General features: G+C 59.8%; 10 protein-coding genes across 10 annotated transcripts; 4 read left to right on the top strand and 6 right to left on the bottom strand.

Annotated features, from left to right (window-relative positions):
* Positions 1 to 405: 405 nt before the first annotated feature.
* On the top strand, positions 406 to 1,941 carry PAN0_007d3280 (zinc finger protein 622-like protein; the record flags this gene model as incomplete). The annotated part of the gene is made up of 1 exon (XM_014801364.1): positions 406 to 1,941. One exon carries the CDS (start codon positions 406 to 408, stop codon positions 1,939 to 1,941), a length of 1,536 nt encoding a protein of 511 aa, XP_014656850.1.
* Positions 1,942 to 2,131: 190 nt separating this feature from the next.
* PAN0_007c3279 (uncharacterized protein) lies at positions 2,132 to 3,466 on the bottom strand (the record flags this gene model as incomplete). Its single annotated transcript, XM_014801363.1, has 1 exon — positions 2,132 to 3,466. The coding sequence occupies one exon, from the start codon at positions 3,464 to 3,466 to the stop codon at positions 2,132 to 2,134; it is 1,335 nt and encodes a 444-aa protein (XP_014656849.1).
* A 1,758-nt stretch (positions 3,467 to 5,224) lies between these two features.
* Positions 5,225 to 5,795, bottom strand: PAN0_007c3278 (NADH dehydrogenase, alpha subcomplex, subunit 6; the record flags this gene model as incomplete). Its single annotated transcript, XM_014801362.1, has 3 exons — positions 5,225 to 5,308; positions 5,407 to 5,613; positions 5,691 to 5,795. The coding sequence occupies 3 exons, from the start codon at positions 5,793 to 5,795 to the stop codon at positions 5,225 to 5,227; spliced, it is 396 nt and encodes a 131-aa protein (XP_014656848.1).
* A 502-nt stretch (positions 5,796 to 6,297) lies between these two features.
* Positions 6,298 to 10,236, top strand: PAN0_007d3277 (aminophospholipid-transporting P-type ATPase; the record flags this gene model as incomplete). Its single annotated transcript, XM_014801361.1, has 1 exon — positions 6,298 to 10,236. One exon carries the CDS (start codon positions 6,298 to 6,300, stop codon positions 10,234 to 10,236), a length of 3,939 nt encoding a protein of 1,312 aa, XP_014656847.1.
* Positions 10,237 to 10,343: 107 nt separating this feature from the next.
* PAN0_007c3276 (mitochondrial intermediate peptidase) lies at positions 10,344 to 13,019 on the bottom strand (the record flags this gene model as incomplete). Its single annotated transcript, XM_014801360.1, has 1 exon — positions 10,344 to 13,019. The coding sequence occupies one exon, from the start codon at positions 13,017 to 13,019 to the stop codon at positions 10,344 to 10,346; it is 2,676 nt and encodes an 891-aa protein (XP_014656846.1).
* Positions 13,020 to 14,457: 1,438 nt separating this feature from the next.
* Positions 14,458 to 17,337, top strand: PAN0_007d3275 (uncharacterized protein; the record flags this gene model as incomplete). The annotated part of the gene is made up of 1 exon (XM_014801359.1): positions 14,458 to 17,337. The coding sequence occupies one exon, from the start codon at positions 14,458 to 14,460 to the stop codon at positions 17,335 to 17,337; it is 2,880 nt and encodes a 959-aa protein (XP_014656845.1).
* Positions 17,338 to 18,022: 685 nt separating this feature from the next.
* PAN0_007d3274 (uncharacterized protein) lies at positions 18,023 to 18,574 on the top strand (the record flags this gene model as incomplete). Its single annotated transcript, XM_014801358.1, has 1 exon — positions 18,023 to 18,574. One exon carries the CDS (start codon positions 18,023 to 18,025, stop codon positions 18,572 to 18,574), a length of 552 nt encoding a protein of 183 aa, XP_014656844.1.
* Positions 18,575 to 18,744: 170 nt separating this feature from the next.
* On the bottom strand, positions 18,745 to 19,881 carry PAN0_007c3273 (uncharacterized protein; the record flags this gene model as incomplete). The annotated part of the gene is made up of 5 exons (XM_014801357.1): positions 18,745 to 18,854; positions 18,947 to 19,120; positions 19,281 to 19,321; positions 19,477 to 19,512; positions 19,673 to 19,881. 5 exons carry the CDS (start codon positions 19,879 to 19,881, stop codon positions 18,745 to 18,747), a joined length of 570 nt encoding a protein of 189 aa, XP_014656843.1.
* A 450-nt stretch (positions 19,882 to 20,331) lies between these two features.
* Positions 20,332 to 22,140, bottom strand: PAN0_007c3272 (uncharacterized protein; the record flags this gene model as incomplete). The annotated part of the gene is made up of 1 exon (XM_014801356.1): positions 20,332 to 22,140. The coding sequence occupies one exon, from the start codon at positions 22,138 to 22,140 to the stop codon at positions 20,332 to 20,334; it is 1,809 nt and encodes a 602-aa protein (XP_014656842.1).
* Positions 22,141 to 22,603: 463 nt separating this feature from the next.
* Positions 22,604 to 24,568, bottom strand: PAN0_007c3271 (rft-1-domain-containing protein; the record flags this gene model as incomplete). Its single annotated transcript, XM_014801355.1, has 1 exon — positions 22,604 to 24,568. The coding sequence occupies one exon, from the start codon at positions 24,566 to 24,568 to the stop codon at positions 22,604 to 22,606; it is 1,965 nt and encodes a 654-aa protein (XP_014656841.1).
* Between the last annotated feature and the right edge of the window lie 222 nt (positions 24,569 to 24,790).

Below are 24,790 nucleotides of genomic sequence, written 5' to 3'. Positions count from 1 at the left end.
ATCGCTTCGATAGGGCACGATCGGGCTGAATGCATCGGCTAACATTCGGAGCTAAGGAAATCTGGCCTCCACCTGCTTGGGCGCTGGCGCCGATGGGTGGCGGCTTCTGAGAAAGTTGGGCTGAAATTTTCGGCTGCGCTCTGCATTCGACACGCAGGAAGGACCCGTTCAACTGAGCCTTTTCGCTGATCCCCACACTCAGCCAAAGCGACCCGAAGTCCAGGCTGGCTCTCCCCATCCACTCTTACCTTCACGCCACACTCAACACCTTGAGCAGACACCAATAGGATTGTCTGAATCAGTCTTGGAAGCCCACGCTATCCCGGACGTACCCCAGCGGAGTCACCGCTGCCGACGCACACGACACCCACCCCACCTCCTGAATCGCAGCTGCTGCTACCCACCATGGCTACCATCATAGGCGCCTCCAACGGCGAACCCTCGTCTGCGCCGCAGTACGAGCAGGGCTATGACGAAGACACGCCGCTCTTCACCTGCCTCTCGTGCAGCATCGCTTTCCCCAACCCGGACGACCAGCGCACTCATTACCGTTCCGATCTGCACCGCTACAACATGAAGCGTCGCGTCGCCAACCTGCCACCGGTCAAGGCCGACGTCTTCAACGCAAAGATCCTCGAGAGGCGTGCAGCCCTTGCTCAGGAAGCCGAGACCACCGCCACTCCCGACAAGTGCGAGGCTTGCGACAAGAAGTTCGCATCCCAGAACGCCTACCTCGCCCATCTCAACTCGAAGAAGCACAAGGAGAACGCGGCCAAGCTCGACAAGAAGAGGGCGAACGCAGCTTCCCAAGCCGGCCCTTCCACCGCCGTTGCCGCCGATGCCGACACCGAGCAGGTGCCTCTTGTATTCCGAGTTCCGAAGCCCACCGCGTCCGACGCAGCACCGGCTTCAGCCCCGGTCGCCGATGCCGCCGCCTCCTCCGCCGCCTCCTCCGCCGCTGCCGCAGACAAGAAGCAGAACGCGCGCGAGACGCTCATGGTCTCGGAGGACGCCACCGAGGAGCAGATCCAGGCGGCCATCGACGCCAAGGTCGCCTCGTCGCGTCGCATCGACGCCAACCACGAGTGCATGTTCTGTGCCAAGTCTGGGTTTGGCGAGCTCAAGGACACGCTCGCACACATGTCCAAGGCGCACGGCTTCTTCATCCCGGACTCGGAGTACATTGTGGATCTGCCGGGCCTGGTGTCGTACCTGGCGGACAAGGTGAGCATCGGCAACATCTGCCTCTACTGCAACGGCCGCGGCAAGGGCTTCCACAACGTCGAGTCGGTGCGCAACCACATGCTCGACAAGTTCCACTGCAAGATCGCCTATTCGGATCCCGAGGACCAGCTGGAGCTGGGCGACTTTTACGACTTTACCAGCTCGTACCCTGCGGACGAGGACGAGGAGTGGGAGGACGACGACGCCGAGGAGGATGCAGAGGATGACGATATGGACGTGGATGGCGAAGGCAAGGTGCTTGACCTTACAACCAAGGCTGGCAAGAAGAGCGCGACTGCGGATGCGGAGGAGCACGATGACCAGATTCGCTACGGTGATTCGGAGCTCGAGCTGGTTCTGCCGTCAGGCGCCAGGTTGGGACATCGTTCGCTGCGTCGCTACTACCAGCAGTCGCTACGCGAGGTGCCCATGGGCTCTGCCCGCGACCAGACCGATCTTTCGCGTCGCTACGGTGGCGGTGGTGCCCTTGCGCGTCGTCTGATCGCAGAGAGCGGCATGGGTCATCACGACGGCGACGGAACCCTCGTCACTGGACGTGGCGGTCAGGTGATCAAGGCGAGAAACAGGGGCGAGGCAAGAGAGGCCAAGAAGCACATCACTGAATTCAGAGACAGGTCAAGGAGAGAACAGTACAAGACCAGGATCGGATTCAGGAACAACAACCAGAAGCACTTCCGCGATCCCCTCCTGCAGTAGTTTAGTATCTATCCTTGCAATTCTTCCACACTTTGCTCCTGCACATACAGTGACAGCATGATCAGGCGCAACGCAGGCGTGTATTCAAGTCCACAGTGAGCATTGGACGGCGAACTTGGAGTCGCTTTTCTTTTGGGCGGGGGTATACACGATCTAGAAAGAAATCGAAAGGGGAGGGGGAAGGGAATGATTAATCGAGACGGGTGGATTCGAGTTGGGCGGTGAGTTCCGAGGCGGCAGCCAAGGACTTGCGCGCGTTTTTGCGCTTGGATGCGACCATGGCGACGACGAGCAGGTTCCAGGCATTGTCGAGCTGCGCCCAAAAGTTCCACGCGACGATGCCGAGCGCGACGCCGTTCTTCCACACCGCCTGGATGGTCTGGAGGTGCTCGAGAAACGTGCGCATGGGTAGCGACGACATGGCCTGCACAAGGTCCGCCGTCGACAGCGCCGCCGCCGACGCCTCAACGTCCTTGCCCTCAGCAGCAGAGCCGCACGGACGTCGCTTGGCCAGCACGGCGAGGATGTGCTTGAGCGGAAGCAGCTCCTGCAGCAGCGACGTGGCCGACTGCGAGTAGAGCCAGCGCAGCGTCGTCTCAAAGTGCTGAGGCGCGGGCATCCTGAGTGCAAGCACGGGCATGTGCTTGACGACTTTGGCGCCGTCCTGCGAGTCCTTGGAGGCGGGGAGGAAGGGGATCGAGACGCACTGGAGCGCAAGCACGACGCCGTGCACCGCATATAGCGTGGCAGCCTCGCGGTCCGAATGCACCGCCAACAGATGCGTCGGCGGCACCTGCAGCTCGGTCACCAGCGGCGTCACATCGAGCGGCACGCTCGAAGGCAGCGTCTGGCCAGGCACGACGTGCGCGGTGATCGTTTCGCGGTTGGCGAAGAGAAAGTTGCGCGTCTGGTGGTAGAGGCTGCACTTGCCGAGGTGCGCGAGTTCGAGGTACTGCTGCAGCAGAAAGTCGGGCGCGATCGAGTACTGCTCCACCTGTTGCGACTCGATGAAGAGGTTGTGACGCGCGAGATGCGCCACCAGGTCCTCGTACGGCGACGAGTGGGGCGTCAGACGTGGAGCCGGTAGCTTTTGCGGAATCTTGACGCTGATCCTGTCGCCCTTGAAGATGAGCGGTGCCGAGGACGGAGTCTGGGTGGCGAGCTTGGGCGATTTGGAGCGGGCGCCGACACCGGTGTTCGACGTTGAACGCACCTTTTTCGGCGACGACGGGCGCTTTGTGGGCAAGGCACGATGCCTGGCGGATTTGGAAAGGTTGACATCCACCGGCTGGAGCGCACGTTGCACGGGCAATGTGGTCGAAGAATCCGATGCGAGATAGCTGAGCTGCTTGATTGCATCTTTGGCTGCGGATGGAGGCGACTGGAGCATACTCGCCGAAGCGAGGAGCGCAGGCTTGGAAGGAAGGCGGACTGGAACTGCACCGTTAGCCGAACGACGACCTGCGGGCGATTCTGACAGGAAGGCCGAGAGAGGGTTGGGCTTGCTAGATGAAGACATGATCATGGTGGAGGCTACTGAGATAACAAAGGTGGCGAAGAGAGGGCATGCAAGTGCGACGGAATGTCAAGTTCAAACACCTTTTGCGAGAACGACGAGGGTCACGATGACCTCCAGATTATATGCGCGTCCGCATCCAAGCAAGCTCATACATAGCGACGCTCGACTCCAGTGGGGCGAGCTTGAGCGGGGGCGCGTCTGAGTTGGTGATGAGGGGTGTGACAGGTGTCGGTGTCAAGGGAGGCCGTCGAGGGCGAAATCCTGTTGGCTGCATGCTGCAACGCTGATCCAACTGGGCGGCGGAAAGCAGCGAGGCGATTCTGGTGGGTTTGAGCGGAATCGCATGTGTCGCCTGGCTCATCGCTCTTGGCTTAGCTTCACCCAGGCGACCGGTGGGACTGCACTGCATAGATCTGCGCTGCGTCCGTGTGTGAGCGGCGCAGCTTGACAACCTTGTGCCATTGCCCTATTCACCTTGCCATCAATCTCTCTCGGGCCGCGTCGAAATGTCCCCCACTTTTCTCTGTGGCGGGACGTTCAGAGCAAAAGCTCAGAGCCGGCCAATGCTAGGCTCTGTAATAGAGCCACGGTTGAGCGGCCTGTCGATGCTCTCAGTCGCCTCGCGTCAGGCGCATTATCAGGAAGGCCGGATGCCAAGACGCGCCGAGGGTACGCTCGTGCCTTGTGAACCTTGCGCAAGAAAAGTATCGAATCGAAACGGCGCGCGAAAGGAAACTCGGGCGGGTCCCAGCTGCGGCGTGGTTGGCATGATCATGGATTTGACAGCTCCTCATTCCGAACGGTGCGAAGTGCGTTTCCGCCCACCGCCACTCTCAAGTGGCGTCAGGGCCCAACACACCTCTGTACGCTAAGTTGGCGCATACATCTCGACAAGACGAGCCGTTTGGCATCGCCGAAGCACAGCTGGATGCATGCGTCCTTGCCGCTCACCCACTTGGCTCGAGCAGAGTGACCTTGCAGAGGAGCGACTGCATTTCTGAGCAAGACCAGCGCTGAATGGACACGGTCAAATGTGGCGCGCTTGCGTCGGGACAACAAAGGGTATTTTGCCGGCTCGACCGACGACAAAAAAAAACAGGCTCACGGTGGCGCGCCTTTCATGATGAAACTCTGGCATCACACACTGTGGAGAGGTGATGAGGGTGTGACAGGTGTGCAAGCACGCACCTCTTCGCCGGTGGCACCGATGCATTCCGATCCGAGCGCACCCCCAACCAGCCACGATTCCCACACGAGCCCGGCATCGGATTCCGTCCGAGCCTCGCGATCCAAGCTCGGGCCGAAGTTGCGAAGCGCAGTGGGTCCGAGCAGTCGAATGGCATTCAGGCTGCGTTCACGCAGCGCTGTATGCGGCTGTTTTTGCGTTCGGCGGCGGCATGAGCTTACTTGCAGCGGGAATCACCAGTGTCTGTGCCGCATCGACAAACACACACGAGATCTTACCGAGGCGAGCCCTGCGTCGACGCTGCGCCACCCAAACTGGGATAGGAATACATTCCGATATGCTAGCTCGAGCTGCTCAGTCTCCCACGCCATACGCGCTCACGCCTCCTCTTCATGGCCTCGACTAGACCGAGAAATATCCCAACATGCTTGCCCCGTGATCCTCCATATCTGCGTGATGCGCTTGGTTTCGATACTTGAACGCTGCAGCCAATGGGTCACACTCGTTCGAAGGTACATTTGCATTGCTGTGGTTTCGAAGACACCGGGAGATGGAGCGACGCCGGCCATTCGAACGGCTTAGATGCCCGTGCCGACAGGTCCACGACCCTCGTCTCGCGAGGCGTAGAACTTTTCCAAGAAGCCTTCGGGTCGTGCGGGTGCCTGTGCGCGTAGAACAACAATGTACAAGATCATGTCAGCCTCGGCAGTACCGATTGGCAGACGGCCCCGATGGACAGTGGAGCTGAGCGTGCACTTACCTCCTCGTCGGCGAACCACTTCATAATGTGAGGCACCTGCTTCCAGCCGTTCATTGTCTCCTGGTACTCCTGCTGCGCCTTGAGCAGCATCACGTCCAGCACCGCAACGTCCTTGATCGCCTTGTTCTTCTCAAACTGTGTGCGGAACTTGGCTCGCAGCGTCGAAGGCGGCACATCCAGCGCGTACAGCGCGCAGATCTCGGGAGCCTGCATTTGCGTTTGTAGGTCAGCATCGTTGTCGCTCCGTGCCACATCATCATTCTTCTGCGCGCGCGCACACTTACAGATCGGTAGAAGTTGCGATAGAGCGCAGTGGAGCGTCGGCGCGCCTCCTCGATGCTCCTCGAGATGTATGTCGTCTGGGCCAGACGGCTAGGAATGGTCGTCATTCTGTCCGAGCGTCCGCAATCACAGCAGTCAGGCGTGTCAGTCTCGGTGGTGCCAGCGAGTCCCCAGGCAGACAGTGATGATCGTTCGGAGTGCGGCCGTACGTACGTTGTCGGTGTTGTAGTGGACGATGGCGAGTGCGAAGATCACGGTCAAGGTGACAGGACCATGCAGTGGAGACGAGTGCATGAGCCTCGAATTCATCGCCCTCCGAGACGCGATTGGCTTTTCTCGCACGGATCGAAATTGCCGCCGCCCGCCCACGCCCAGCCAGCCAACACTCACAACTGCGGCTGCGTGGAGGTTGTGCACATGCCACAAAGCCACAGGGTGCAGCAGCTCCATCATTCCAACGTGCCAACCAACACCTCGTCCTCTCAACTCATCCACCTCGCCAACACCAGCTGATCCGACATTCACATCGTCTCGGCATGGCAATATCAGCCTCATAAGACATGCAGATGCAGCTCCATCGCCTCGTTCGCCCCCGATCGATCCTCGTGCATGTCGTCTAACCCTGTCGCCTCGTCCACCTGGAGCCCAGAGCCTGACGGCGCCTACCCCCTCCAGACATTCAGAAGCTCAGCCAACATGTCCGCCGGACGCAGCTCGCCTGCTCCCTCCTATCATTCGCAGACCGAGAATGGGTTCGCTGCCTTCCGCTCGCGCAATTCACGCGCCAGATTTAGCCGCTTCGGTCAGAACAATGCCCGCGACTCGGAGGAGCAACAGGGGCTACTCCAAAATAGCGAGGACGACATATCTCGCCGTCCCGATGGCTTGAAGCGTACAGACACCACTCCGCGCCATTCCGAGGATCATCGTCGCCAGTATGGCTCGCACGTCGACTCGGATGGCATCCCTGCTACATCCTCCCACCACGTCGTCCAGCTCGGCTCGCGCAGAGCCGGCTTGATAGCATCGCTCTTCTCGTCCAAGGATCGCAAACCTCGCGACCTGAGCAGATCCATCAGCTTCGCCGACTCCGATCGAGTCCGCTCCAGATACGCCGCCAACGTCGTGCGCAACCAGAAGTACAACATCCTCACCTTCGTGCCCAAAGTGCTTTACGAGCAGTTCAAGTTCTTCTTCAACCTCTACTTCCTCCTCGTAGCCCTTAGTCAGTTCATTCCAGCACTCAAGATCGGTTTCATCGCTACCTACGTCGCTCCCCTTGCCTTCGTCCTCTGCATCACCATCGGCAAGGAGGCAATCGACGACTGGGCGAGGTACAAACGGGATGTCGAGAGCAACAGCGCTCCCTACAAGCTGCTCGTTCCCAATGTCTCTGCCCTTGCAAAGGCGCAATCGCGTCTCGCACGCAAGGCTAGTCCCAACAAGCCTCTCTCCCTCGGTAGCGATCTCGGACAGTCCCGAGTCGTCCAGGTGCCTAGCAGCAAGATCAAGGTCGGCGACCTCGTCGTACTCGACAAGAACCAGCGTGTTCCCGCAGACATGGTCCTCCTGCAAACCTTTTCGACGGACGCTGCCATTGGTACGGGCGGCGGCTCGGTCGCGCCCACGCCCATGGACGATGATGCGCAGTTCGTCCTCGGCGATGATGACGATGGCGAGACAAGCCTCGACAAAGCAGCCGAGACTAGCTCGGGCAAGTCTGGCCCCGCGTCGCAAGACCAAGGCGACTCGAGCGCACAGGGCTCCAATGGCAGCTGCTTCATCCGCACCGACCAGCTCGACGGAGAGACCGATTGGAAGCTTCGCATCGCCGTCGAGCTCACACAGCGCATGCCAACCGACGACTTGGCTGTGCTCGGCGACCGCGCCGTGGTCTTTGCTGGCCCACCCATCAAAGACATCCACTCTTTCCTCGGCAATCTCACGCTGCATACACCACCTGATGACGGATGTTCAACACCGCCACCCACCCTACATCGCTCCGGTCCTGCTGTCGGCGACCTTCTCGGCGGCGCGGCTGATGGCGCAGGCCCGGCCCGCGGCTCGATAGATTCGCATCCTGCCGACACCGTCATCCCCATGAGCCAGCAGCCTCAGGTGGCCCCTCTCACCGCCGAGAACGTTCTGTGGGCCAACACCGTCTTAGCAGCGGGCACCGCCGTCGGCATGGTCGTCTACACTGGACGAGAGACCAGGGCGGTCATGAACACATCCTATCCCGGCACCAAAGTTGGCCTCTTGGATCTCGAGATCAATCGGCTTTCCAAGATCCTGTGCGGTGTCACCTTTGCGCTCTCCGTCTGCCTAGTGGCGCTTAATGGCTTCAAGGGCGAGTGGTGGATCTACATCTTCCGCTTCCTCATCCTCTTCTCCTCCATCATCCCCATCAGTCTGAGGGTCAACCTCGACATGGGAAAGACCGTGTATGCACGACAGATCATGCACGACGACGAGATCCCAGGCACCATCGTAAGAACGTCGACGCTGCCAGAGGAGCTCGGCCGGATCGAGTATCTGCTCTCCGACAAGACCGGCACGCTCACGCAGAATGAGATGGAGCTCCGCAAGCTGCACATGGGCACCATGAGCTACAGCTGGGACAGCATGGACGAAGTCACCTCGCAACTCGCCACCGCTCTCCAGCAGCACTACGGCAATGCGGCCCAGCCTGGCAGCCCGACAAAGCCAACACCGGGAAGCGGCAGCGCCGCGCAGCAACCCATCTCCCTCACCACGGCAGGTGCTATGCTCGCCGGCCGTGGCCGTCGCGACATGAGCTCGCGAGTCAAGGACGTCGTCCTCGCGCTCGCACTCTGCCACAACGTCACGCCAGTCGTAGAGGCCGAGGGCACCATCACCTACCAAGCTTCGTCTCCAGACGAGGTGGCCATCGTGCGCTGGACCGAGTCGGTGGGCCTCAGCCTCGTGGCGCGCGACCGCAAGTCCATGTCGCTGCGCGCCACAGACGGATCGACGCTCCACTTTGACATCCTCGAGGTGTTCCCTTTCACCTCCGAGTCCAAACGCATGGGCATTGTCATTCGAGAACGCGCAAGCGGCGAAATCACCTTCTACCAGAAGGGCGCCGATGTAGTCATGGCCAAGATCGTGGCGCAGAACGACTGGCTCGACGAAGAGTGTGGGAATATGGCGCGCGAGGGTCTGCGAACGCTCGTGGTCGGGCGAAGGAGGCTGACACACGACAACTGGCTGGCATTCGAACGCGCCTACAAGGCGGCGCGAGTGCAGGTCGAGGATCGCAACGAAGCCATGGCGCGCGCCATCGAGGAGCATCTCGAGAACAACTTGGAGCTGCTCGGCCTCACGGGAGTCGAGGACAAGCTGCAGGAAGACGTCAAGATGACGCTCGAGCTCCTGCGCAATGCGGGCATCAAGGTGTGGATGCTCACCGGCGACAAGATCGAGACGGCCACGTGCATCGCCATCTCGTCCAAGCTCGTTGCGCGCAACCAGTACGTGCACCAAGTGGCCAAGCTCCGCACGCACGATGCGGTGCGAGACATGCTCGACTTTCTACGCTCCAAGCTCGACTGCTGTCTCGTCATCGACGGCGAGTCGCTGCAGATGTGCCTCGACTCATTCCGCGATGAGTTCATCGAGCTGGCCACGCAGCTCTCGGCGGTGGTGGCGTGCCGATGCTCTCCGACGCAAAAGGCGGACGTGGCGCGCCTTATCCGCTCGCACACCAAGAAGCGCGTGTGCTGCATCGGCGACGGTGGCAACGACGTGTCAATGATCCAGGCTGCCGACGTAGGACTGGGCATCGTCGGAAAGGAGGGCAAGCAGGCTTCACTGGCAGCCGACTTCTCCATCACTCAGTTCAGCTTCCTCACCAAGCTGCTCGTGTGGCATGGACGCAACTCGTACAAGCGCTCTGCCAAGCTTGCGCAGTTTGTCATCCACCGCGGCCTCATCATCTCGATCATCCAGGCGGTGTTTTCGAGCATCTTCTACTTTGCTCCCATCGCGCTCTACCAGGGCTGGCTCATGGTGGGCTACGCCACCGTGTACACCATGGCGCCGGTGTTTTCGCTCGTGCTCGATCGCGACGTCAGCGAGGATCTGGCTCTGCTGTATCCCGAGCTGTACAAGGACCTGACCAAGGGCCGCTCGCTTTCGGCCAAGACGTTTACCACGTGGCTCATGATCTCGACGTACCAGGGAGGCGCGATCATGATCCTCTCGCTGCTGCTGTTTGAGAACGAGTTCCTCAACATTGTCTCGATCTCGTTTACCGCGCTGGTCGTCAACGAGCTCATCATGGTCGCCTTGGAGATCACCACCTGGCACGTCTACATGATCCTCTCCGAGATCGTCACGCTCTTCTTCTACTGCGTCAGCATCGTCTTCCTGCCCGAGTTCTTCGACCTCGGCTTTGTGCTGTCGTACCGCTTCCTTTGGAAGACCGCCGTGATCGTCGCCGTCAGCAGCTTACCTCTCTACGTCTGGCGCGAGGTGCGCAATCGTCTCGCGCCGCCGAGCTACAGCAAGCTCGCCATGGCCTGAATTGTGGATCCGCAACATCGCTCCATGTTACAACACACTCGCATTTCCCTCCTCTGCTCTGTGATGATGATGTATTGTGACGCTCTATGATGGAAGGTGATGGAGAGCTACTCGATGCCCCAACGGCCGACCTGTTGCATGGCGTGCGAGTCTCCGTCGCGGATATTGTCCTGCTTGAGCACGTCCGCAAGGATGTGCCATGGATCTTTGCCGCCGCCGAACTTGAGGCATTGCGATTTAAAGGTTTCGCCCGCAGCTCGGTCGAGTGGATCCTTGGCAAACAGGTGGTTCCAGATCTTGCTTGCAATCACACGGTCCAGCAGGTACGAGTAGTACGTCGAGCCGTAGCCGAAGAGGTGGCCGAACCTGACCTGAGGATTGGCACCTTGGGTGTACGAGAGGTACTCGCTGCCGGAGAGCGCCATTTCGCGGTCGAGCGCAGCGTAGGCCTGGGTAGAGTCGAAGCCCTTGTCGGCTGCAAGCGTGGAGTGGTACATCTGATCGAGCCGCGCAAGGAGAATCTGGTGGTAGGTGTCGAGGCTCTCGAGCGACTTGGATGCCTGTAGATGCGCCTGCAGATGCTCGAATGGCAGCGAGGCGCCGGTCTTGTGATGCCTTGCAAGGATCGACACGACCTGCGGCGACTGCACAAAGTGCTCCATGAGGATCGAGGGCAGCTCGACAAAGTCGGTCGCACAGCGTGTGCCCGAGACATTGTGGTACGACGTGCGGCCAATCATCGAGTGAATGGCATGCCCCATCTCGTGGAACAGCGTCTCGACCTCGTGCCAGCCCAACAGACACGGTCCCTGCCCCCCACCTCCGCCGGGACGCGCAAAGTCGCACATGAGAACCACAACAGGCAGCTGGTACCGCCCGGCGCGCTCGCGCTGCTCGAACGTAGGTGCCTGCAGCGGGTTCCCATACCCCTGCCCGCCTAGATCTTCGGGTCGCAAGACGCGACCGTCTTCCGCACGACCGTGCGCAAAGTCACCCGCCTCGTCGTCCTTGTCCACGCGGCGCGAGCAGCGCACCGTGTAATGTGCCGCTCCACCAGGCTTGCCCTCTCGGCTCCACAGATCCGCATAGATCGTGCCGATCAGACCTTCCGCAGAACCGGCGCTGCCACGCGCACCCTCGCGCTCGTCGAGCACCTCGACCTTCATGACATCGCCGGGCCCCTCGCTCCACACCTCGCCCGGCGCCACCATGGACGCACGGAAGCGGATGCCGTACAACGAGCTGAACAGGCGCGACAGACCTGCAAACACCGAGCCCAGGCTGAGGTACGGTGAGAGCGGCTGCACGCTGCGCAGCGACGGCGAGCGGAAGTGCTGCTCGGTGTAGATGTCGCGGTCCCATGGTGCGAACTCGGGCAATGTGGGCGCTGGGTTGAACATGCCGCCTGTCGCCTTGCTGCCGGACTTTGCCGCGACCGAGGCGGTGTGCTTGAGCGTGCGCAGCTTGTCCAGGTCCTTGGCGGCGCGTGGGCGGTGGTGGTTGGTGAGCGCGCGCAGGAACTGCTCGACGTTCTGCGGCTGCTTGGCCATCTTGTCGCCGAGCGCCATCTCGGCGTACGAGCCAGCGCCCGTGAGCGTGGCGAGCTCGGCCCGCGCCTTGAGCAGACGCTCCAGACGCTGCACCTGCGCCTGGCTGCCGTAGTTGGCCGCACGGAACGCCGCCTTGCGCGCGCGCTCGTCTGGCGCATACTTGAGCAGCGTCTGGAACACCCACGGCTGGTCGGCGGCCGAGAAGGTGAGCAGGCCGTCGCGGTCGGTGATCGCACTTGCGCGGACCGCCTTGAGCACCGTCGGATTGACGTCTTGCAGCCAGTCGGTAGGCAGCTCGACGGTGTCGTTCGGGTCGACATCAGCCTTTGCGCCGGCGCTGCGCGAAAAGTCGTCGGATGCATCGTTGCCTGCGATGTCCTGAAGGAAGCCGCGGCCGAGCACGAGAATCTCGTCGCTGAGCTTGACGAACTGCTCTCGTTCTGCTGGGGGAAGGTGGATGCCGGACTTTTCAAAGTCGCGCAAAAAGACCTGGGCCACGGCGGTCGCCTCGGACGACAGTGTCGAAGCGATGTCGGGAGTGGAGAGGATGTTCTTGAGCACGCTGTACAGCCCGACGTGGGTGTTGAGCACGTTCATGTAGCCGCACAAATACTCGTACGCGGCGTTGGCAGCCTCCGCCCATTCCGGGTCTGGGTGCGCGTTGCGCACGAGCTCGGCCATATCAATGACACCGCAGAGCAGGTCGCTGAGGCGATCCAGATTGCGCACGACCTCTTTGAGCTCCTTGACCCCTTCTGCTGTGGTGGCATCTGCGTGGCCGGCCCTGTCGATGCGGTCGACCAAAAGCTGGGCACGAGCCAATGTCTGCTGAGCGAGGATGAGGAAGTTCTGCGGCGAGGTGAGGGTTGGGATCTCGAACAAACCAGTCGGAGGGCCGGAGCCCCGCAAGCTGTTGGCTGATGAGGAAGAAGGCGGTGCGTCGAAGAGAGCGCGCAGCTCCTCATTGTCCTTCTCATGGTCCGACTTTGCGACGCCGAAGTCGGCGGTGTTGAGGGGTGCTGCTGGTCGGAGTCTCTGCGCGGTGGCCGAGATGCTGAATCGTCTGCTGCGGCGACTGAGAAGCGACGTGCTTGGGCCGCTTTCGGGAGATAAGGTGGAGTGTCGGGAAGAAGAGCGTGCCAGTGGCAAGGCTGTCCGGCTGACCGACTGCCCCGAGGACCGTGTGATTGATGCGGTGGCCCTCTTGGCTAGTCTCGACGATGACGATGCCATGGCGCTTGGTTTGTGTTGCCTTTGGCTACGTCTGCCCGTCTAGGACAGATGTGATGGAAGTAGGACACCTGCACAGCTGCTGAGTCGGATATCGGTCCAACCAGCGAAGCTTCGGAGGAACTTCTCGGCTGAGCTTTGCCGTCATCACCCGCAAAGCGGAACTCGGATTCAAAATTTGCCGACAGGTAGCGGGTATCGGGAGGTCGCGCCTTCCCGATGTCAAAATATTACGATCCGATTGCCTTCCTTCCTCACCACCATCCCCTCGGCAGCGACGGTATCACCAAGGCCGTACCCACACCGAAGCCAGGCTACGGCGGCCCAGCATCTGGGATTCGGTGCACGGCTCCTGGTGCCGAATCCATTCGTGCCTGCAGCATCGATTGCGGCGGCCAGGCGCACCAAGTTGCCCGCAGGTCTATTCACGCTCCGCGGACCAACCTGTGGGCTACGTCGAAATTGCGCTAGCTGACAGATTCCGCCATGCGCCGCTTATTTGCTGCTTGCACCACTTCGCCACTGTCCTTTCGGGGCTAGGAGCGGCTCCCCCTCACGATTGAACATCCACTTGGCCAGAACAGCCTCCCATGCAAAAGTGTGCCGACGAAAACATCCAAGCAGGTGTGCCGCTGTGCATGGAAGTCACGGTCGTGTTCCTGGATCTCTCGGCCCCCGTCAGAGCGGGCATCGAAGCAATGCGGACCGAGGCAAGCCACCTGTGGCGATACTTCGGATGCACAGAGCCCGTCAGAGTACCTTGAAGCTCCATCATCTCGGAGCCTTGGCTTCCTACCTCCATCATCCCCCTTTCCGCCCCTGATCGCCTTTTGTTTCATTCCAAGAGCTGTGCTCTTCGGGTCCCTCCCAGCCCATTTGTTCATCACTACACACTGTTTCGATCGCTTGGTCGTCTGGACGAACCATTAAAGTCTTCGGATCATCAGCGTGCTTTTTCAAATACCCTCCTTGTCTCTCCCTCTTCTCTTCTTTCCGGCTTCCTACCTCGTCTCTGATCGAGACGATTACCACTCCCACCATTCCCACCCCACTCACCGCCCGAGACGATGCAATGGCCCTACAAACGTGTACAAACAGGCGACAAAGCCGACTCCACCCTTGGAGCGAGCAAGAAAGTCACGTCGAGCCGACGCTGGCGTCTATCTCGCGTGCACCTCTCGCTTCGCGTCCAACAACAGCACAGCGCGCAGTCGACTCTGCGTGCCAAGCTGGCCCTTCCCGCTTCCCGGACCACCAGCCAATCCTTTCTCCTTCGCGCAGGCACACGAAAGCCCAAGCTGTCAGCTGCGGCAGCCAAGGTCGCCGTGACACCTCCGCGAAAAGCTTGTGGCTGCTGCGCTCGATCCTCGTGGCTCTCCTTCTTCCGTACGTCGCCGCCCTGCCCTCGAGCTACGTATCGGAACCTCGACGATCAACACGCATGGAACCAGGATCAGCTCGCCACCTTCCTCAACCCAAGAACTACCAGCCAGTCGCGCGCTCCCAGCTCAAAGTGGGTCGCGACCTCGCTTCCACTCCAGCTCAACCAGGACATCTGGATCGAGATCGATCCTCAGCCGCAGATGGAAAGAGGCGCGAGCTTGACCCACAAGACGTCCTCCGACCAGCTCGTCTGCGAAGAGACGAGATATTCCCCTCTGTTGTAGCTGTCGATGCTGTCTCAGATGAGAGCTTTCAAGACGGTTCGGGACGTACCCTCACCATCGTGTTCGAGAAAGCCGATGGGACCGAGTCCAACGTCACCCTGACCCCACCCAGCCGACGCTGGGGACAGACAGCCACGTTCCTGCCCGCACACAACGTTGTGCTGGTCGTGGGTGGTCAGACGAGCATCTCTGGCGACATCACCAACGACGTCTATGCTCTCGATGCGTCGCAGCTGACCCCTTCCGGTCAGAACACCACTGCCAGCTCTCAATCTTGGCAGAGACTCTCTTCGGAGGGCCTGCCAGCACATGCTTTTGCCGCAGCCACCTCGGCTGTTGATATCACTGATGGTTCCGAGAAGCTCTGGATCGTCGGTGGCGTCACGCAGAACTGCGCTCAGGACGCTCCCGCCTACGTTTGGTCCGCGCCCGTCGGCAACATCACTGCCGGCAAGTGGACCGCAGTCTACACCGACGACGGCGTCACACCCAGCCGTCGTCGCGGCGCAAAGGCGGTCACGATCACCTCTGCGAACGCGACCTCAGTCATGGTTTCCGGTGGTACCTTCGACGCATCGACCTGCGCGACGACTTCCGGCACCTACGCTGGCGTTGACATGTGGACCGAGTCATCCGCCATGGCTTCAGCGTCCACCTTGGTCTCGGCGTCTGCAGAGACTGCCCACGTCGGCATCGACATTACCGGATCGGCTTACGCCTCGGTGCAGTCGCTTGCCCTCGACTCGCGCATGCGCGACTTTTCGCTCACTGACTACACCACCGTTGTGCTTCCCGCCAACGGCACGTGCGGTGAAAAGGTCCTCTTCCTCGGAGGCAAGAGTCAGGCTGGCCAGATGGCCCCTCTCGACCGCTTCTGGGCACTCGACATGGCCACTGGCGACTGGGAGCACTGGAATGCCACTGGCCTCATTCCAGCCGGACGCATGGGTCACACTGCCGTCGTGACCCCCGACGGAAAAGTCATCATTCACGGCGGATACCTCGAAGACCCCTCCGAGTTCACCACGGAAAACGACCCCATCAACGAGGTGTTTATTCTGGACCCACACCAGTCGCCTGCTCGCTGGGATGCTGCTGTGTGGACGTCCGAGTCGTCTGCCCCTCCCGCCCTCGCTTTCCACTCCGCGGTCATGGCATCCGACGTGATGGTGACCTCGTTCGGCAAGCTCAGCGATGGACCTTTGTCCGACTACTCTTCTCAGAGCTTTATTGCATCGGGTCAGAGTGCTGCATCGCCAGTCCACTTTCTCGACACTGCAACCTTGTCCAACGCTGGCGGTCTGACGTGGTCCACCTCGGCAGCGGGTGTTGCAGAGGCACGTCAGGCAGTCGCGAACACCGTTGCGGCCGGCCAGGTGTCCGCTCCCGCTCAATCTGAGGCGGTTCCCGCCCAGCAGGCTCCTGCTGCTCCCGTGGTCGCAACCGAGCCAGTCCAGCCTGCGGCTGTCACTGCACCGTCAGAGGAAGCCAAGCCCGAAGCTGCTGCCCCAACTCCGCCTGCGGCCCCCTCTGATGATGGTGACAGCGCTCGTCAGAAGGACGGCGCCTCGGATGCCGGTGCCAACTCGAACCACACTGGCGCCATTGCAGGCTCACTCCTTGGTGCTGCTGCCGTGGCCGCTGCAATCGGTGGAATCTACGCGTACCGCAAGCGCAAGGAGGCCGCTGCCTACAACCTCGGCCGTGACGCCGGCAACCGTGATGCCGAAGCGGATCTTGCCCGCTTCCACGGAGATGAGGAAAAGCGAGACCGCGCACCGCCCGTCTCGAACCTGTACCTTCGCGGCGATGGTGCCGAGGCTGCTGCAGCCGGGGGAGCTGGCTGGAGTGCGCGTCTGAAGCGAGCTGCCAGCACGCTGACTCGCTCCAAGCCCGAGGCTGGCGCTGCTGACGACAAGTACACCTCGACTCCAAAGCCGCTCATGACGCTTGGCAACATCGCGCCTCGCCGTAATGCAGGAGCCGCCGAGCAGCAGCGCGAACCGGTAGCGAAGCGCGATCTGCCTGATCACTTTATCACGCAGCTTGCTGACGATGAGTCGCCGTTCGTGTTTGGCGACAACGAGCCGTTGGGCCGCGGCGAGCTGCTCATGCCAACCGACGATGGTCGTGGCGAGCTCAAGCTTCTTCACACCAACACGTCGCACGCATCCCTTGCCACCGTCGGCACGATCGAGTCGAATGCCGCTGCCTCGCACTTCTCGTACCCGTACCTCTCGGGTATGCACCGCGGATCTTCGCCGCGCTCGTACAACAGCGAGCACACGACTGGAGGTGTCCAGCGTGTGCGCGTCATCCTTGGCACCCCAGAGAGCTGCTACGACAAGATGCACATGTCGCCCGGTGATGTCGTCAGCCCCTACCACCTCCCGCGCAACCCTCACGCCAGCCCTGAAAGCCTCTTCCTCAACTTCGACCTGGACCACGCCCATGACGACGACCTCGACACCAACGTCGCTGTCGACGGTGTCTCGGTCGCTCCTCAGGACATCAAGACCCCCGTCTTCCTCTGGGACACCCCGGCTATCACCGCTCCGGCTCCGGCCAAGATCGTCGAGCCTACGGGCAACGGCCGCACCATGTCCATGCTGCGTGCTCAGCCCACGAGCCTCCACGTGACCAACGCCTGGTAGTTCATTTCCCCTTCAACCTCAAAGACCCTCATCCGCGAACAACGGTGCTTCCGAGGGCTGTCCTGTAATTGTCTGTACTATCTGCGGCCCGTCCGTTCAATAAAGGCCTTTGTCATTGTCTCCGCACGCGAGCTGTGTGATTTATGAAAGTGTGATGGGAGAATGTGATTTTGAGAAGGTGACTCCCTCAGGGAAAGAAGGGAATGAAGGCGTTCAGAGTGCCGCTTTAGCTTAGCGTGTTGTTCTATCAAGCCTCTCATCATCCACAGCAACGACAGAGCAGCTTTACTGTATCGCCCAAAAGCACTGAAGGGACGATCCGTTCCACTTCACAGGTTGGTTCTGGTACACTTCCGCGTTAATTGCTATACTCCGGATCTTAGATCTTACTTCGACTGATTCGTGGCGCATCAGCATGCCAAGGCAAGGGATCCATCCTTCCGAACCATCTGCGCCACCTGCGGAGGCACCAAAACGCAAGCGCCAAAGATGGACCCGTGAGGAAGAACAGCGGTTGGCGAACATCTTGTCTGCTCACCCTGAGTGGACAGACGATCTCTTTCCTAATCGGAGGAACGGTGAACCACGCCATTATTTCAAGTCACGCCTTGCTAAGCAAATTGCTGCTCAGGTTAGGCCGAACGATCCACCAACAGCGACGGCAGTGCTGTACAAGATCAATTCGATGGAGCGCAGGTTCTCGGATTGGCGCCACCGGAAAAGTCAAGCAGGATCAAAGGATGGCGCTCCCTTGGCAAGTCCTGACATCCATGCAGAAGACGAGCCCTGGTTCGAGCAGTTCGAAAAGCTCCTCAACAACAAACAAAATCCACAGAGCCCGCAAGGTCGCGAGCAAGGAGAGGTTGCTTCCAACTCAACTCCATCATGCTCTGACCCTCGACGAGAGCAAAGCCAGGACGCTGCAGAGCTGGGACTAACTGCGCCGTTGGCCAAAAAGCGAAAGTCTTCTGACTCAATCTCGTCAAGCTCGGACTCGATCTCGTCGAGCTCATCTCTGCAGGATGATCATTCAGACACATCTTTTGAAGCTCTGATGGAGGCTTCGGACCGTCGCATAAGAGCACTCGAGCTGCAGTGTAAGCAGGCAAGGCAGAGGCAACTCGCTTTGATACCGAGGTTGTTCCGAGAAATGGACGACATGTATGATGACGTGGAAGAACACTTGCTTGACTCCATGAAGGTCATGCTTTTGCAAAACCTGCTGCAGAGCATCTAGTCATTCTGCAGTCTTTCGTGTAGCCGCTCGTTTGCCTTCCCTCAGAACGTCGCTTCATTCGCCTTGAACCTGTACGGCTCAATGTCCATGTTCAGACTTTTCCTGATTGCAGTCACATCGCAGTATGAGGCATGTGAAAGATGAGACCGCGTCGACAGACGAAGCAACGATCAAGGACGAAGGAGTTGCCAGGCATTTTCGAGAGGCGCCGTCGATGCGTCATTGGGTTTTCGCGCGGAAGCTCGTAGTGTGTCTTTTCCGTCAGCCGAGGCAGCCAATGCTGAAAGCACGGTCGAAGGTGCTCGAAGTCATTGTGGTATGGAATGGCGGCCCGGACCACGGAGCCCTTCAAGACCGGTCGTACGCTTGTACCTGTCTTGTTTTCCCCTTGCTCTACTAGCGTGCCCTCCAGAGCTGCAGTTTGCTGTACAATAAAGTCCCATGAATGCAGAAGTCCTTGTTGACTGGATTCCTTGAGGTAATCCTGCACTCGAGCCTGTGTCTGCTTGCGGCCCAAGCTCGATGGCGACAGGCGCTTTGAATTTGCTATCTCCGCCGAGCAGTAGAACGCCAATTAGTCCCAGCACACACACACGCGCCATCGTTCCCTAGCATAGACGCCATGTTGATCAATTTTCGATTCACACGCTCAATCTTCGGGTACGACGCAGCCTTACAGTGTAGTGAGCTGCCACACGAGACGCACGGATGTGTTGGGAGCGGCGCGAGATGAGCGAGATGAGCGAGCTGTGATGTCGCAATTGCGGCAAGCCAAGCTTGAAGTGCGTTGGCTTAGAGTTACGGTTGTCTGGGCAGAGATGGCCCTATGATAGTCCACCTGAGACCGCAATTATATATTACAGGCCACTGGGCCGTGACTAAGACCCCAAGGAGTAGCGCACCCAAGGAGCGCAACACGGCCCAGCTCAAAGGCAAGACTTGAGGCATTGAGATTGGATTGAGGACAAAGTGCGATCAAATTACATACACGATGAACAGCTAACTGCCAGGGATCCCAAGGCTTGCGCTTACCAAGAGCGACTGCGCTAGGTCGGGGAGAGGGGAAACGGGGACGAGAAGCGGGGAAGAGTCGGACACCCCGATGGGAGCGTTGGAACCGCGCTCCGGAGACCACGCTCGCCGCTGTCGACACCGAGTCGCAGGTTCACCCTGGCCACGACATCGACCTTTAGCGCCGCCTTCTTGTCACTGCCTCCTCGGACAACATTGTGCGCTAACCCCCACGGAACGACCGTTGACCAACGACCTATCCGTCCCGCCCGCGCCCCCTTTCGGCCGTAGCCCATCGCGATACTCAGACCTTACGGCCCTATCATATGGTGTAACGACGCGTTCTGGCTCGTTAGATCATATCTCACGGCCACACAGTCAACGATAGTCTTCAAGCAGGCACGATCATCACAGACTGAATGGTGACTGTACATGTGCACGTACGACGAGGTCTTGACAAGGAGATGTGCAGTGCTGTATCACGATGCGCGTCCTTTCCGCTTGGCATTGAAAGAAATGCTCTTACGTGCAACCGCTGTTTGTGCTTTCTCCCAACACCTTATGTGTCCCGTATGTTATCCTTTTGTCTCAAAGTCTGTGAGGCTCTGTGTCCCACGCGCCGCACTCTGACAGGATTCTGAAGATCTGATTGCAGTTGCATCGCAGCAAGAGGCATGTATAAGATGAGACCCCGACGGCAAACGTCGTGTGAGCGATCACACCCCCACCACGGACGAGGTAAGGTATCAAGGACGATGGAAGTGGAAGCCATCCTCGAGCCGAGGATTCAGGTGCGCCGTCAAGACATCCATCGGGTTGTCGCGCGGAATTTCGTAGGGGTTCGCTTCGCCGGGACGGTAGTGAAAGTACTGGGGTTGCTGTTGGGGCGGTGGAGCCTTCCATGACGGACGATGCTCGAATCTCGGCGGCTCCGCTGCCGGCTGCGCATCCGAAATTGCTGGATGGTGCATGCTGAGAGCCTGAGGTCGTCGAAAGGTGTTCGTGGGCGGGGGTGATGGCGTCTCGAGCCCTGGCACCAATCTCGGGCTCTCGGGGAAGATGAGCTCTGAGTCCTCCGTCGCTTTCGGAATCTTCCTGACGTCAGCCGGAGCCCTCTGCGTATTACTGACGGGAGCTAATGGAAGACTGTTCAAGGAAACCATCTTGGGAGCTCGAGTCGAGCCTCGATCGTGCGCGTCCACGTTTACAAAAGCCAATCGTGAAGAAGATTCGCCGTAGGTCGATGCGTCTAGCCTTACTGCTTTCTTTGCCGCAAAAACGTCGTCCTCTTCAAGATCTGTGGGCACAGTACCGCTATGAAGCAAGTCGAGAGGGTGACCTATGGGCCTTTTCCTACTCATCATCGCCTGCAGGGGGTGGTGCGGTTCTCCCCTCGGCACAGGGCGCGTGAGGTGCGGAACGTATGACAGCTGCACGCTCGCGGCTTCCTGGAGACTGAGCGGAACGGTGTACACCGTCTCGAAGCGCGGTGCCGGGTACAGCTGCGTTGGTCGTACGACGGCCCGCGGTACGAGGCGAGCTCGACCCTGACGGCTTTCGGCCATCACGTACATGAAGCGATCCAGCACCGCGGCTTTCCGGCCCTCAAACGTGTACAGCTTGAGCTCGACGTGCCCACTGTTGAGATCAAAGTGCTCGAACATGGGAGTCTCAAACCATGGCAGTCGGGTTTCACCGTCGACCGGGTTCAACATGAGACTGTACCATACGAGATTGTCTCCGCTTCTCGAAGATGCGAACTGCGTCAAGTATCGTCGACTTTGTTCCAAGATGTTGGCCATCCGCGCGGCCCGCGCAGGCGCATAGAGGCTGTTGTCGGCTTCTTGTGGTAAGCGAGCCAGCTGCCTCTCGACTGTTCTGGGATCATAGCCAAGTCGTTCGACCGACTCGAGCGCTGGCCACTGGAACAGATCAGGAAGCTCGTCGAGCCAGGTGTAGCTCTTTTTGAACGTTGTCCGTTTCTGCCAGACGATCTGATGTCCAGGCATGCCATCGATCGAATGCCTCGTGCCTTGAGGCGAGCCGCGCAGCACGTATCTGGGCTCGAGATGATACATAGCATCGGTATCGCGGAGAACTTGGACGGAATGCATGAAGACGAGCACGTCCGGATTGTAGACACCCATCGGATTCGAAGGCAGCACGTCTCCCATCTTGAGGAAGATGGTGCGTGTGTGCTTGCCATCTTCCGGCGAGACGTAGTCGAGATACTGACGATGTCGAACGAGGTCTGCAGGCGTTGCGACGCTTCCGGCAGCTCGCAACATGTCGGATCCAATTCTTCGGAACTTTTGCCACTTCTTCTCATACAATTCTGGACCGTCGATCTGCGAGGAAGCTTGATCTAGGAGGCGGTTGTAGTCGGACTCGGACCAGGTCTCGCCCGTGAACGGATTACTGAGATGAAACTTTTCGGCGAAGGATAGGCCGGCATCTTGATGGCCATTGGAGTCGCCAGCGCACCAGACCAGCTGAGCGCCGATGGCTGCCAGCAGCATGCATTGGAGCAGTCGACAAAGCGACGTGGTCGGCATGATTGCCAGTGGAGGAGTAGGAAACCAGAGTCCGGCTAGATGCGAGTTTGGCGTCCGAATCGTGACGTTGGCAAAAGGCCGGCTTTTATGCCCTTGAATGAGCCGCCTCGGCAGGGAGAGGATCCGGATTCACTGCGAGGCGGTGTCGCACAAAGTACAGTGCTCTCTCCTTTGCCAGAGCAATCCTGTCGCGTTGCGACGAAGGCATCGAGATGAAGTGGTCGTTGGTTCCCATCGTCATTTCATGCAGTGTCATTGTGTTTGGCGTTTTAACCACGATACATGCGTGTTTTCATATGCCCGCACTTTCGGGGCGTCGGTTGAGGCCCATATAATACCGTAAGCAGGCACATGAAGACTGGCATGACTGCACATGCATCGACCAGATGAGACATTGCCGGTGGTCGGTTGTGGCACTCCAGTCACTGTGGTAAGAAAAAGGGCATGGGCATGTTGCTTGTGTTCACTGAGACTTGCGCGTATCGGCGTGTGATTGGGATGCATGTCTGCGCCCCAGTGAACGGAGCGACTCTAAGAGTGCGGCACGTTCAAATACGAATATGCCGGTCAGGACCGCACCGAGGCAGGCGCCTGCAAGCCCCACGGTCGGCAGCAAGAGGCGAATTGCTCGCAGCCGTCCCGTCCTCGACGCTTCTTCATTCGCATTCGAACTTTGCAGGAGCTTCGCGGCTGTGGGCATGAGCTTGGGCACCAGCACACGGAGCACGCCCGCGACGCCTGCGAAGACGACCAAGGCCGGGCGGCTCGGGAGCGCCGCAGAAGGCCGGACGCGATGCTGTATCCCTGCCTGGGAGCCCACGCTGCTGCGCTTAAGTTCGTGAAGGGTCACGGACTCGGCACGGCCGAAGTACTTGATCAAGAATGCCCAGCACCAGCCGGCGCGAACCGAAAGGCTAATGGCGTTTGCCCAAACGAGGCCCGTCTTGGCGAGAAATGAAGAGGCTCCGGGAGCTTGGCCGAGATTACCGGTCGAACCGCTTGCAACGGCATAGTTGATGGCCGCAAGTACTGTCACGAAGCCGACGCTGGCGATGAGGAGGATGCGGTTGTAGCGCTTGACCTGCTTGCGGCTTGCTACCGATTGTACGAAGCCCTCGGCGATGCCGTTGATGCCCATGATCGGGAGGTACCAGGTGTACGCGGCCAAGATCGCTGGCGCGCTCGTTCCAAGAGCCCACTGAGGCCCCGCCATGATGTAGAGGAAAGCGGTGCTGAGCGGGCCGCCAAAGGTGATCATGATGCACGCTAGCAGCAGATGGAGTCGGAATAGGGCTGCCAACATGGATGCTGCCTTTTCCACCGCCTGCTTTGCGATTCCTGGCGGAACCGGTCGTGGTGCGTCCGCCTCACCGTCGAGCGCGACGAGCTCGGAGCTGAAGACGATGCGCGCCGTTTCTTCGACGGGCTGAAAGAGGATGCGAGCGACCAGAGAGCCGTAGTTGGATGCGAGTGCATACCCACCTTGATCCTCGAGGGTGGCGTAGCGAGCGACTGCAAATTTGTCGGCTTCGGTGAGAAGATGTTTTAGGACGCCCTGCTGGGCCATGGCCATGCAGAGCGAGACTGTTGCACGATCCAGCCAAGCTGTTTCGGTGCTTGCAACTCCCGTACGAGGATCGGAACGCGTGACACGATCCGGCCGCGGGATGTAGAGATCCAAGGTCTGACGGACAGAGTAGTGTGTGACAAAGTAAGCAAGGTGCACAGCGAACATGGTCATGCCGAACGATGCCTGGCCGATTCCGAATGCAAGAAGGGCTACCGCCTTCTCGTCCGCCAAGACATGCTCTACAGACGACGGCGCCGCCGACCATCGAGGCAGATACACGATCGTGGCGATGGTGGTGAGCACCTTGACAAATACGGCAGCGCCCTCTGCCTTGACTCTGAGCGACGGCTGACCGAGGCGCACGGCGCGAATCAGGAGTGGCTCGTACACGAGCTCGCTGAGTGCGCCTAGCGCATAGAGGGTTATGCTTGCGTGGAATGTGGGCACGGCTTGGATGGACTTTGGCGAGATGAAGGCTGTGTAAACGCCGCATGCGATACCAGTGAGAGCAAAGCCGATCGGAATGGTGAGAAGGGCTACATTGTGCGTAGCGTTGGTAGTGCCGCTTCTGGGGCCTGCTTCTCTTGCGCCAACGGAGGAAGCATTGACGGTGCGATCGTTGCGGATGAGGATGGTGCGGATCGCATCGCGCGAGAGGAAGAGGATGGTGGAGAGGAGCAGCTCGAGCTGAATGTTGGCGAGACCAAAGATGCCAGGAGCGACGAGACGGACGAGCAGCTGGTTGAGGACAAATGTGAGCGCCCTTGCCGATATCTGAAGCAGGATGAGCGTCGAGGCTGAAGCGGCTGCTGGCTGAGCGCTTTTGTCCTTGGCCGCGTCCGGCCCGCCGTCGACCATGATCGAAGTGGAGCTTATACCAAGCAGACCTCCTGCTGCTAGATTCCGTCGCTGGTGGATGCCGTGTGAGAGAGAATCACGCCGAGAGCAACACCGTCAAGTTCTCAAGTGGAGGGTCGGAGCGGGAAGAACGCGTGCGGAAGCTCGGAAGTCGGACGCCCAGCGCTTTTTTGCTTGCACGTAAGCTTCGAGCTCGAGCGACCTCCTCCACATCCGTGCTTC

This window comes from Moesziomyces antarcticus (genome assembly GCF_000747765.1).
Source record: "Moesziomyces antarcticus DNA, scaffold: scaffold_v10007, strain JCM 10317, whole genome shotgun sequence".
Classification (NCBI taxonomy): Eukaryota; Fungi; Basidiomycota; class Ustilaginomycetes; order Ustilaginales; family Ustilaginaceae; genus Moesziomyces; species Moesziomyces antarcticus.
Note: the sequence above shows the minus strand (reverse complement) of the source record. Positions and strands in the feature narration are given on the sequence as shown.